Here is a 13,991-nt window from a genome sequence, read left to right as displayed (position 1 = left end):
ATCCTAGTGGCAAATTTCATGGTATTTTCCAAATTAGGAGGAAACTCGTGCTGTGTGCTAAGTCACATCAGTTGTGTCTGACTCTTTGCAATCCCATGGACTATAGCCTGTCAGGCTCCACTGCCCTTGGAATTCTTGAGGCAAGTATACTGGAGTGGGTTGCCATGCCCTCCTCCAGGATATATTCCCCACCCAGGGATAGAACCAGTTTCTCTTACATCTCCTGCACTGGCAGTCAGGTTCTTTACCACCAGCACCACTTGGGAAGCCCAAGGAGGAAACTTAGTGTTACTGTTAGTCGCTCAGTCGTGCCCGACTCTTTGCGACCCCATGGACTGCAGCCCTCTGTCCATGAGATTTTCCAGGCAAGAATACTGGAATGGGTTGCATCACGGACTCGATGGACGTGAGTCTGAGTGAACTCTGGGAGTTGGTGATGGACAGCGAGGCCTGGCGTGCTGCGATTCATGGGGTCGCAAAGAGTCGGACACGACTGAGCGACTGAACTAAACTGAACTGTTTTTCTTTTGAGCTGAAATCTAGGTACACACACAAAATTTACATACACAAATCATAAGCATATCATTCAAGGAACTTTGAGTCATGCGTATACCTCTGTAACCCAAACACTTAATAACATACAGAAGATCCTATCACCAGAGAAAATCCTTCATGCCCCTTCCCCATTGATCCATGCCCACACCCTCCTAAAGGCAGCCACTGCTTGGATATTTTTTATATATAGATTAGTTTTGTCTCAGGAACTTCCCTGGTGGTCCAGTGGTTAAGACTGCACACTTCCACGACAGGGGTTGTGGGTTCAATCCCTGGTCGGGGAACCAAATCCCCACATGCCGCAAGGTGCAGCGAAGAGAGAGAAAGAGATTAGCTTTGCGTCTTCTAGAACTCCATGGGTCCTAGAACACTTTTTATTCCTTGTCCTTAAATCATATTTAAAGGGATGCGTTACTGTATTAAACAGTGATGCTGATTTTGATATAACTTTTGCCTCTGATAAAAAAATTACAACTAGAGTTACCTCCATGGACTCCATAATGTATCAGTTCATAGACACGTGATTTCTGTCTTTTCCTGGTTTATCCACAGAGACTGTTACCTCAGCAATGTCCCCACACCTAGATCCACAACTCCACATACAAAGGCACAAAGCTGTTTGTATTTGAATTTTTCTTTCATTGTCTCACATTTTTGAAGGTACATCCTGCCGTTAATATCTATAAGAGATTCTTCCTTCTAAAGGAAAATTACTGTGGCCATTCACACAGGATTTCCCTCAGCAGGTGGGAACTATTCTTTCCCCTCAGGGATGGCTGACTGTCCCTTGGCCCTCTTCCACATATCAGGCTAAATTCAGAAGGTAAATATTACTCCCAGTGGGCTTCCTCCTTGAAAGTCTCTGGCTGAGAACTTCCTGTTTTAATACTAACAGCATTATTCAGTATAACAAAGCAGCAGCTAATAGAGATTATTCATTCTTCTCACATCTCCATTCTGTTCATGTACACAAGACCCTCCCTCCCTCAATGGGTCACAATGCAATTTCCATTATTTATAGCTGTGTAAGCCTCAAAATCCTATCTAGTTTTACCTCCCTCAGGTAACATTAGGTGTCATCTTACAAAGTACTCCCTTCCTACGAGTCCATTCTTGATGCAAGGCTTTATAATAAGAGGGAAACCAGTCCTGTGTGGGCTGTACACACACTTGCATAATTCACACAACCCTGGGCATCCAAATACATAGAAGCCTCAGCTGTCTGAAACTTTTGGGGTGAGCCAGTTTGGATGGCAAAATTTTTCCAGATAAGTAAGAATGAATTCCTTTAAATAAGAGATAGTATCTGAAAGTTAATCATTATGCAAACAACAATGAATATCTATCACCTTGCCCAGTGGATACAGGAAAGCCCTTAGGCTCTGTACAAAATGGTTCTAGGCAACCATGCATTTTGTGTTCCTTGTTCTTCCTGTTTCTTATCCTTCTCCTGCCTTCTTAATCCCATCTCTGTCCAATATTTCTGAAAATCTATTCAAACTTCTCTTCCATCTCTTAAGAATCTCCCCATTCTTAAATGAAAACCATCCGTCTTTCAGACTTTCTATAAGTCTGCGAATACCTTTGACAGCAACAATCATATGTGATGACTCTTCCTGATCTGATGACATCTAACAATCCTAAAATGGACCGGTGCAACGCTTTGTACCTTAACTGTGGACATAATGTGACTTTAACCTTTGGTGATTGTTCTGTTTTTGCTGTTTGCTGCCTGCATCTGTAACTGTGTGACTGGATTTGTTTCTAGACATATGAAGGCTTTTAAGTCACAAATGGCTGCTCAAACTCCTGCCACTGCGGCAGCTTCCTCCAGCCACTACTTGGGGCCGCTGGATTAGAGACCCTCAATATGAGAATATGTTGCCTCAACAATTTAGGGACGATGTACCTTTCCCTAGGCAACATAATTCTCCTAAAAGAAAAGGGGGGGGGGGAATGAGACGGTAACAGGTAGGAAGGCTAGGGGTCTCCAAATGGAGGAAACAGGCTGCAAGTGTCAGACATCTTTTATCTCTCTCTTTAATGGCAGGAGGAAACAAACTACAAGTGTCAGATTTTTGGCTTCCCTGATAGCTCAGTTGGTAAAGAATCCCCCACCGTGCAGGAGACCCCGGTTTGATTCCTGGGTTGGGAAGATCCCCTGGAGAAGGGATAGGCTACGCACCCCAGTATTCTTGGGCTTCCCTTATGGCTCGGCTGGTAAAGAATCCACCCACAAAGCAGGAGACGTGGGTTCAATCCTTGGGTTGGGAAGATCCCCTGGAGAAGGGAGAGGCTACCCACTCCAGTATCCTGGCCTAGAGAATTCCATGGACTTAGTCCACGGGGTCGCAAAGAGTCGGACACGACTGAGCAACTTTAAATGTAAAATAGAAGATCTTCTTCTTCCTCCCATCATCCATCAGTACTACAGTTCTCTACACTAGCCACATATTAGAATTTTCTGTAAAGTTTTTCCCAAAATGCTGTACCACCTCTATCAATCAGGAAACTGCAACTTAAAGTAACAATGAGATCTGGACTCAGTCCCATCAGACTGGTAAAAATTAGAGTAACATGTTGTAGGTGGAGGGTTACTGGTGGAAAAGTAAGTTAAAGCCCTTTAATTAAATATACTTATTCCCCATCTACTTCGGAAAACCATTTAGCAGTTCTTACAAAGTTAAACATACATTCACCACACAGCCCAACAATTCTACACCTGTGTGCTTACTCAAGAGAAATGAAAACAGGTCCACCAAGAAAAACTACACAAAAATGTTCACAACAGCTTTGTTCATAATACCCCCAAACTGGAAACAACCCAATAATCAGGAGAACTGATAAAACAAGTTATGGTATTTTTATAGCATGAAATATTGCCCTGGTTAAAAAAAAATAAAGTGCACCTCCCAGAGTAATGGAAGTAAAAGCAAAAATAAACAAATGGGACCTAATTACACTTAAAAGCTTTTGCATAACGAAGGAAACTATAAGCAAGGTGAAAAGACAGCCTTCAGAATGGGAGAAAATAATAGCAAATGAAGCAACTGACAAAGAATTAACCTCAAAAACATACAAGCAGCTCCTGCAGCTCAATTCCAGGAAAATAAACAACCCAATCTAAAAATGGGCCAAAGAACTAAATAGACATTTCTCCAAAGAGGACATACAGATGTCTAACAAACATATGAAAAGATGCTCAACATCACTCATTATCAGAGAAATGCAAATCAAAACCACAGTGAGGTACCATCTCATGCCGGTCAGAATGGCTGCTATCCAAAAGTCTACAAGCAATAAATGCTGGAGAGGGTGTGGAGAAAACGGAACCCTCTTATACTGTTGGTTGGAATGCAAACTAGTACAGCCACTATGGAGAACAGTGTGGAGATTCCTTAAAAAACTGGAAATAGAACTGCCATATGACCCAGCAATCCCACTGCTGGGCATACACACCGAGGAAACCAGAATTGAAAGAGACACGTGTACCCCAATGTTCATCGCAGCACTGTTTATAATAGCCAGGACATGGAAGCAACCTAGATGTCCAACAGCAGACGAATGGATAAGAAAGCTGTGGTACGTATACACAATGGAATATTACTCAGCCATTAAAAAGAATGCATTTGAATCAGTTCTAATGAGGTGGATGAAACTGGAGCCTATTATACAGAGTGAAGTAAGTCAGAAAGAAAAACACCAATACAGTATACTAATGCATATATATGGAATTTAGAAAGATAGTAATGATGACCCTATATGCGAGACAGCAAGAGAGACACAGATGTAAAGAACAGACTTTTGGACTCTGTGGGAGAAGGCGAGGGTGGGATGATTTGAGAGAACAGCATTGAAACATGTATATTATCATATGTGAAACAGATTTCAAGTCAGGTTCAATGCATGATACAGGGTGCTTGGGGCTGGTGCACTGGGATGACCCTGAGGGATGGGATGGGGAGGAAGGTGGGAGGGGGGTTCAGGATGGGGAACACATGTACACCCATGGCTGATTCATGTAATGTATGGCAAAAACCACTACAATATTGTACAGCAATTAGCCTCCAATTAAAATAAATAATTTTTTTTAAAAAGAGCAAACAACTGATATGACCCCCAAAACATGGATGAATCTCAAAAACATCATGCTGAGATAGACAGGTCAGACACAAAAAGGTACATACCACATGACTCCACTTGTGTGAAGTTCACGAACAGGCAAAACTAATCTATGGTGAACGAAACTGGAACAGTGGTTGCCTATGAGAAAGTTGAAATTGGCTGAAAGGAAGCAGCAAAGAACTCTCTAAAGTATTGAAAATGCTCCCTATCTTGTCTGAACAGCAGTGTATTTGTTATGACGAATATACACACTGGTCAAAACTTGATGAACTGTGCACTTAAGACCTGGTCATTTAACTGCTGGCAAATTTTATCTTAATTTAAAAAAAAAGAATAAAATCATCAAATGGCTGAATGAGCTATAAAAAGATGAGACAAACAGAAGAATAATCCCTGTTCTGGGAGACTAGCCCACTTAGGTCAACAGCTCCCGTGGGGATATGCAGAGTGGTATTCACAGCAGCATTGCTTTTATCGGCCAAAACCCAAACCACAACAGACAACAAGAAAACAGAGAACTGAGCTGCTCAAAGGGGAAAAAAAGATGTTAGAGCTGTACCTCATGTAATTTTAAGTCAGAAAAACAATATACAGTTAAGTGGATACAACAGATTCCATGTTTGAAAAATAAGTCATAGCAAACCTAGACAGCATATTAAAAAGCAGAGACATTACTTTGCCAACAAAGGTCCAAATAGTCAAAGCTATGATTTTTCCAGTAGTTACATATGGATGTGAGAGTTGGACCATAAAGAAGGATGAGCGCTGAAGAACTGATGCTTTTGAACTGTGGTGTTGGAGAAGACTCTTGAGAGTCCCTTGAACTGTAAGAAGATCAAACCAGTCTATCCTAAAGGAAATCAATCTTGAATATTCATTGGAAGGACCAATGCTGAAGGTGAAGCTCCAATACTTGAGCCACCTGAAGCAAAGAGCTGACTCACTGGAAAAAACCCTGATGCTGGGAACGATTGAAGGCAGGAGAAGAAGAGGACGACAGAGGACGAGATTGTTGGATGGCATCACTGAGTCAACGGACATGAGTTTGAGCAAGCTCCAGGAGACAGTGAAGGACAGGGAAGTCTGCCTTGCTGCAGTCCATGGGGTCACAAAGAACTGGACATGACTGAGCAACTGAACAACAAAGCCCCACCCCAGACACATCTATGCAAGGTTACATAAGCGTGAAAACATGAAAGGAAAACCCCCAGCTTATTACTGTGGATTTGGAATGACATGTGGGGTGGTGAGGCAAAGAGGGAAGGAAAACATCCCTTCCTCAGAAAGACCCCACTTGTCAAACAGGCTCCCTAGTGAAAACTAACTACTAATACGGTCCTGTTGATGAATGTTTTTATTCATAAAGACACACAAAAAAAGCGTCAAATGATTAACTATGATATCCCAGAATACTGAGGTTTCAAATGATTTTTAAGTTCCATCCCACACTTTTATGGATTGTCTAATTTTTACAATCATATAATCAGAAACAATCTCAAAAATATACTTAAAAGCTTTTAAAAAAAAAATACTGATGTCCAGACCCCCACTTCAGGGCAACTGAGAATATCTGGGTATAGGGCTCAAGCTTGGATATTCTTTTTAAAAAGTTCCCCAGGTGACTCTAATAGCAGTCAAGGTAGAGAACCACAGAATTTCTCAGAAAAGTCAATTGTATGGACCTTTACACCTTGCAATTTGGCCTCTGTTTGTTCCAGAGCCCCCAGTGATCTACCACTTGGGCTAACTTCTGATCACTGCACTCGGAATCTCCTCTCCTGGCTTCAACTCACTCCCTTTGCTCATTATCATTCAGGGCCCATCTCAAATACCAATGTCCCAGGTATCCTTTTCCCACCTTCCCAAGGGTCCAAGACCTTCTCTTTTGCATCCCCAGAACACCATGGCTCACTCTGATGGCTGCATGCAGTCTCCCAGGCTTTGCATGTGGGTGTTTATTCATTCCCTCTGTACACACTGATCAAGCACTTGCCACAGTGACCCCACTCCTCGTGCTATGTGATAAACTTCTAGGTCAGAAATGATGCCTGACTTTTCTTTCTGCCCTCTGCAGTCTCTAGTATGGTGTCTGGCATAGAATAGATGCTACTCTTTTGTTGAATTATCTTTCAATGTATTAAGACTTTTCACTTCTCTGGTGTGTCTGTTCTCTTTGTCCCTTCCAATTTTCTGTGTGATTAGTGACAGGGAGATCGAGCCTTGTTTAAAATTTTTTTCTGAGAACTCTGTGTATATAAAGAAGTGTGTGAGGAGGTACTGTTGAAAACTCCCCAGAAGATGGAGAGCCAGATACTGTCCTCGGGGAGATTCCAGAACAGGAAAAGAGAGAAGACAAGTGTATGAACACCTTTAGCCCAAAAAAGAAAAGGAAAAGTGTTTCAGAGATGGACAGACAGGAATTCTGGAAGATTATCTTCTCTGGGAATCAGGGACTACTTCCTTTAAAAGATAATCATTGAATGAGGCATTAAAAGGCCGATCCTATTTGGATGAACAGGGAAGTAAGGGACAGGGGATGGTCAGGGGAGAGGCACAGTCAGGAACAGCAAAGTAGGGCAGGAACCTAGGTGGCTTGTGGGCTTGGGCTTGATGACAGTGGGAGAGAGGGACAAGGGCAAGTCATAGAGGGCCTTAAACATCAGGAAACACTGTGAGCCTGTGCTTCCAAACCTTAAGGCTATTAAGCAATAAAATGACAAAAACCTTTTTAAAACTGTGAAGGGTTGTTAAGAACAACAAGTTTTTACTGAGTCCCCGAGGAATCTTCCCATCTGGGGAGACCATGAGCTTCCTGCACAGATTCCATCACAGCGTTGTAAGAGACATGGTGGCCTTCACTTGCATCCTGCTGGTTTTGACTGGGTGAGAATGCCATGGAAACAAGTTCCAAATAGATGAGGTTTACTATAACTCGTAAAGAGTCCCACTTAGGGGGTATGGGACATGTCGTGAGACATGCTGAATCTTAGTTTCCTGACCTGTGCCCCCCACATTGGGAGCATGGAGTCTTAACCACTGGATGGTCAGAGAATTCCCAGGAGTCCGTCTGTTTTGCTTTTTGCCACAGGGAGATATTTGTGAAGGAAAAGTCCTCTTAAAAAGTTCAGAGATGGCCAAAAATTTTACTTCTGGGCACATACTCCAGAGAATTGACCCATTTCCATGATAGCATTGTTTACAACAGCCAAAAGGTAGAAAGAATCCTAGTCCTCCAATGGATGAAGGGTAAACACAACGTGACCTCTACATACAGTGAAATATTTATCATTCAGCCTTAAAAAGAGAGGAAACTTTGACACATACTACAACATGTGGATGTATTGAGGGTGTTATACTAAGTGAAATAAACACTAAAAGACAAATGCTGGGTGATCCCACTTATATCAGACAACCAGAGCAGTCAAATCTGTAGCATCATAAAGTAGAAGAGTGGTTGGCAGAGGCCAAAGGGAAGAGGGAATGGAGAGTAGAAGTTTAAAATATATAGTGTTGGATTTCCCTGGTGGTCAAGAACCCGCCCGCCATGCAAGGGACATGGGTTTGATCCCTAGTCTGGGAAGACTCTACATGCAGTGGGGCAACTGTGCCCATGCACAAGAGAAGCCACTGCGATGAGAGGCCCACACACCGCAACTAGAAGCCCACGCACTGCAGCTAGAGAGCAGCCCCCACCCTCTGCAACTGGAGAAAGCCGGTATGCAGCAATGAGACCCAGTGCAGCCATAAATAAATAAATATTTTTTTAAATAAAATAAAATGTATGTCAGCTTTGCAAGATGGAAAGAGTTCTGAAGATTGGCTGCACAATGAGGTGAATGTATTTAACATTAATGAATGGTTAGGATGGTATAGTTTATGCTATGTATATTTTACCACAATTAAAAATTAGAAAAAAAAAATGGGATAGCACAGGTTCACAACCTCTTATCTCTGATTCTGAAACCCCCAAAGCTCTGGACACCAAAAATTTTGATTACAGTCTGCTGTCTCCCAACTCCACTGAGTTGTTAAAGAATAAACAGTCTATGTGTCACACTTATCTTCTAAAAACCGGAAAAACTCTGAATGCTGAAAGGCCTCCAGAAGTTTCAGATAAAGGACTGCTAACCTGAATTCTGATAATATCCATCTTTCCTCTTAAGATGAGAGCAGATAGATCTTGATTGTGGACAACTGGTCCATCTATTCACTGACTAAAGATGCATTATATTTCTGTGGTTTGAGGGTTCTACTGGCTGGTCCCTGCTTTAGAAAAACTAATCGACAATCTGAGTAAAATAATTAGCAGTTATTTCTTTGTTTTCCCACTTCTGGTCCATCTATTCACTGACTAATGATGCATTTATATTGCTGTGGTTTGGGGGTTCTACTGGCTGGTCCCTGCTTTAGAAAAACTAATCGACAATCTGAGTAAAATAATTAGCAGTTAGTTCTGTATTTTGTTTTCCCACTTCCTTTTACCAACTTCAGGTCTCACTTTAGGACACTGCGTGGTCCTGTGTCCAGACACACACTGGCACCCAAGAATGCTGGGCAGGCCACGGTTGGCATAGGCACAAAGTGATGTTTCAAGACAGCTTACCAGATCACACCTGGGCACACTGGACACAAACTGAGCACCCTGGCAGCCAAGAATAAATCCGGCTAAATTCAGGAGGACACACACCACAGACAGCAGTACAAAGAGATTCACCTGAAACAGCAAGAAAAGAGGCAATTAAAAAAAAAATGATGGCTAAATTCAGAGACAGATTTTTTTCTAAGTTAAAAGACTCATTCTTTTCCTAGAGAAAAAAAAAGAAAAGTCAGAATCATGTTCTTAATGGGCAAACTACCCCCCTGCCACTTTTTAGAATGCTTTAAATTGTGCTGAGGAATGCCACTGACCCTCAAGTCTTCTCAATTTCAAGTCCCTATTTTTCTTCCTCTTTGCAAATAATAGGGTCCTGACTTTTAGCTGTACATGACATTAAGCCATGGCTATTTTCTCCTTGAGCCACTGTTATTTCTTCCAAATTTTACAGAATCATGGTAATTGGATAAATGGAGAATTCTAGAACATAAGTGAAACCCAGGAAAATCAAGGAGTTCAGAGCCATTACCAGCCAGAAATCATAGTATATGTGTAAAAATAAAATATAGGTGAGTCTTTTTTTCAGTTCCAAACACCATTGGTACTAAAGAAAAGGCGTGCAATGATCTTCCAAGGACTCATCTCCAAAGTTAAATATTACAAATACTATGCTAAGTGATTAAGAACTGACAGAAATCAATCAAGAAGCCAGTATTTACTTAGCACAGATTAGAAACTACAGAGGATTTTTCAACCTGATTTTTCAACCCAGCGTTCAGTCCCAGGGTTGGAAAGATCCCCTGGAGAAGGAAATGGCAACCCACTCTAATATTCTTGCCTGGAGAATCCCACGGACAGAGGAGCCTTGAGGGCTACAGTGCACAGGGTTGCCAAGAGTTGGACACGACTGAGCGACTAGCACTTGCACTTTTCACTTTCAGTATATCAATACTGGTTCATTAATGGTGCCAAATGTAACATACCAATGCCAGATATCAATAATAGAGGAACCTGGGTATGGGGTGTACAGGGCCACGCTGTACCAGCTATGCAGTATTTCTATGCAACTGTGCTTACCCAGTCGTGTCTGACTCTCTGAGGCCCCATGGACTGTAGCCTACCAGGATCCTCTTTCCATGGAATTCTCCAGGCAAGACTACTGGAATGAGCTGCCGTTTCCTCCTCCAGGGGATCTTCCCACCCAGGGATGGAACACTCGTCTCCTGCATCCCCTGCACTGCCAGGTGGGTTCCTTACCATTAGCGTCACCTGGGAAACGCCTCTGTAAAACTGAAACTATTCTAAAATAAAAAACATACAGATGGCTAATAAATATGTGAAAAGATGCTCAACATCACTCATCATTAGAGAAATGCAAATCAAAACCACAATGAAGTATCATCTCGCACTGGTCAGAATGGCCATCGTCATACACTTTAAAAGTCTACAAACAGTAAATGCTGGAGAGGGTGTGAAGAAAGAGGAAACCTCTTACACTGCTGGTGGGAATGCAAACTGGTATAGCTGCTATGGAGAACAGTGTTGAGATTCCTTAAAAAACTGGGAATAGAAATGCCATATGACCCAGCTTTAAAAAGCTGGCTTAAAATTCAACATCCAAAAAATTAAGATCATGGCATCCGGTCCCATCACTTCATGGCAAGTACATGCGGAAACAATGGAAACAGTGACAGATTTTATTTTCTTGGGCTCCAAAATCACTGCAAATGCTGACTGCAGCCATGAAATTAAAAGACGCTTAGTTCTTGGAAGAAAAGCTATGACCAATCTAAACAGCATATTAAAAAGCAGAGACATTACTTTGCCAACAAAGGTCCATATAGTGAAAGCTATGGTTTTTCCAATAGTCATGTATGGATGTGACAGTTGGACCATAAAGAAGGATAAGCACCAAAAAATTGATGCTTTTGAACTGTAGTGTTGGAGAAGACTCTTGAGAGTCCCTTGCACTGCAAGGAGATCAAACCAGTCCATCCTAAAGGAAATCAATCCTGAATATTCATTGGAAGGACCGATGCCGAAGCTGAAGCTCCAATCCTGTGGTTACCTGATGTGAATACTTTACCAACTCATTAGAAAAGACCCTGATGCTGGGAAAGACTGAAGGCAGGAGGAGAAGGGGATGACAATGGACAAGATGGTTGGATGGCATCACTGACTCAATGGACATGAGTTTGAGCAAGCTCCAGGACATGGTGAAGGACAGGAAAGTCTGGCATGCTGCAGTCCATGGCATCACAAAGAGTCGGACATGACTGAGCAACTGAACAATAAAGAAAGATGGTAACGACAATCCTGCATGCAGGGCGACAAAGGAGACACAGATGTAAAGAATAGACTTTTGGACTCAGTGGGAGGAGGTGAGGGTGGGATGATTTGAGAGAATAGCATTGAAACATGTACATCACCATATATAAAATGATAATCAGTACAAATACAATGCATGAAGCAGGACACCCAGAGTCAGTGCTCTGGGACAACCCAGAGGGACAGGGTGGGAAGGGAGGTGGGAGGAGGGTTCAGGATGGGGGGGACACATGTATACCCGCAGCCGATTCATGCTGATGTATGGCAAAACTCATCACAATATTAAAAAACAATTATCCTCCAATTAAAATGAATAAATAATTTTTTTAAACTGCAAAAAATCTGAACATATACCTACAATTTCACTGCTAGGAACAGACCAAAGAAATAAATGCAATTGCCCACAAAAGAACTTACAAAAGGATGTTTACATTAGCATTATTCAAACTGGGCCAAAAATGAAAAGATGAAAAGAGCTCAAACAACCAACAGTAGAAGAATATATAAACAAATTGAGGTACTTTTAAATGATGGAATACCTCCAGCAATTAAAAAAAAAAAACAACAGGTGATACACAAAAACAACAAGCAGTTCAAAGACATTACATTGAGTAAAACAGGCCAGATACTGTATGAGTCCACTTACATGAAGTTCAAGAACAGACAAACAATCATGGTGAGAGAAATCAGAAGAGCAGTTGCCTTCCCAGAGGAGGTGTGATGTGAGGGGACTGATTAAGAAGACATAGGGAGCTTTCTGGAGTGATAAAAAATGTTCTCTCTTGTTTTGGATATTGGCTACATGGGTGTATCCAACTGTCAAAGCTTAAATAATTGAATACTTATGATCTGGGGTTTATATAAATTATACTTAATATGTATTTTTTAAACAAGGAAGAAAATTCTGAGTCCAGCTGTCAAGACTGCAGGGTGAGATCATATAATGTCAGAACAACAAATATGAGAGAAGGCCCAGGGATTCACTGCCTGATGGGTTGGCTTCTCTTCTACAGTGGAGGGGCTGCTAATGAGCAGTCAAAGTCACAACACCAGAATGGCCACCTGCAAACCCCAGAATAAAGACCTGCCCCAAGGCACACAGGCTATGTACAAAATTGCCATGCACTCTTTCCAAAATTTATTCCTGATATGGACTTTTTATTACTGTTATTATAACTCTGGCCAAACATTGGCCAAATGGTCATCTAATCACTCTAGTGTAGATCACTGTAGCATATATCAGACATGGTGGCTATTAGGATACCAAGCACATGTCTTTCAGAGATTAAATCAGGCTCAACTGTATGAAATATTGGAGTTATACAGGATTCAGGATTTAAATGGACATTCAGAATGGATTCATCTGGCTTTTACCTAGTTATAATGGTATAACTTCCAAGACTCAAATATCCATCCCATCTATCACCAGATGGAGTCCTCTCAAACAGAAGACAGTAAAAAATCAGCTACTAGTAAAGAACATCATAGTCAAAAGCCCACTCAGCTATACCTTGAAAGCAGAATTTCTTATACTGGTATTTTCTTCTATTGTCAACAATTCTTGCCTTTAAAAAATCATTGCATGTGATCTGGATTTCTCTTTGTGGAAGGCACCTGCATTTTTCATCAGGACACTTGGTTCAAATTCAGGCTTTCCCCTTGCTTGCCGTGTTATCTTAGACAATCTCTATCTCTGTAAGACTTGCTTTTCTCATCTGTTAGAAAGGTCTATTTTCCTACTGGGAGAAAAGACATGCAAATGATACAACTAATAGGTGCTTAATTTTCAAAATAAACAAGTAGCTCATACAATTCAACAACAACAAAAAACCCTATAAAAAAGTGGGCAGAAGATCTAAATGGACATTTTTCCAAATAAGACATACAGATGGCCAACATGCATATGAAAAGATGCTTAACATCACTGATTATTGGAGAAATGCACATCAAAATTACGATGAGGTACCATCTCACACCAGTCAGAATAACCATTATCAAAAAGTCTATAAACCACAAATCCTGGAGAGGCTGTGGAGAAAAGGGAATCCTCCCACAGTGTTGGTAGGAATGTAAATTGGTGCAGCCACTATGGAAAACAGCAGGGAGGTTTCTCAAAAAATAGAGTTACCATATGATCCAGCAATCGCACTTGGGGCATATTCTGGACAGAATTATACTTTGAAAAAATACATGCATCTCTGTGTTAATAGCAGCGCTATTTACAATATGCAAGACATGGAAACAACTTAAACGTCCATCTACAGATGAATGGATAAAGACAATGTGGTAGATATATACAATGGAACACTACTCAGTCACAAAAAAGAAAGAAATGATGTCATCTGCAATAACATAGATGGACCTAGGGATTATCATGCTAAGTGAAGCA

At 41.4% G+C, this 13,991-nt stretch overlaps 1 protein-coding gene across 2 annotated transcripts in view; it reads right to left on the bottom strand.

Annotated features, from left to right (window-relative positions):
* Positions 1 to 13,991, bottom strand: part of FAM189A2 (family with sequence similarity 189 member A2) — a 73,278-nt gene that overhangs the window by 22,316 nt on the left and 36,971 nt on the right. For both annotated transcript variants that reach the window (XM_040249773.1, XM_040249846.1), the window contains exon 3: positions 9,284 to 9,394. In XM_040249773.1, the coding sequence (XP_040105707.1) occupies positions 9,284 to 9,394 (111 nt within the window). The remainder of the gene's footprint in view (positions 1 to 9,283; positions 9,395 to 13,991) is intronic.

Source organism: Oryx dammah, unplaced genomic scaffold, assembly GCF_014754425.2.
Source record: "Oryx dammah isolate SB20612 unplaced genomic scaffold, SCBI_Odam_1.1 HiC_scaffold_1, whole genome shotgun sequence".
Taxonomy (NCBI): domain Eukaryota; kingdom Metazoa; phylum Chordata; class Mammalia; order Artiodactyla; family Bovidae; genus Oryx; species Oryx dammah.
This window is presented reverse-complemented; position numbering and strand designations above follow the sequence as displayed.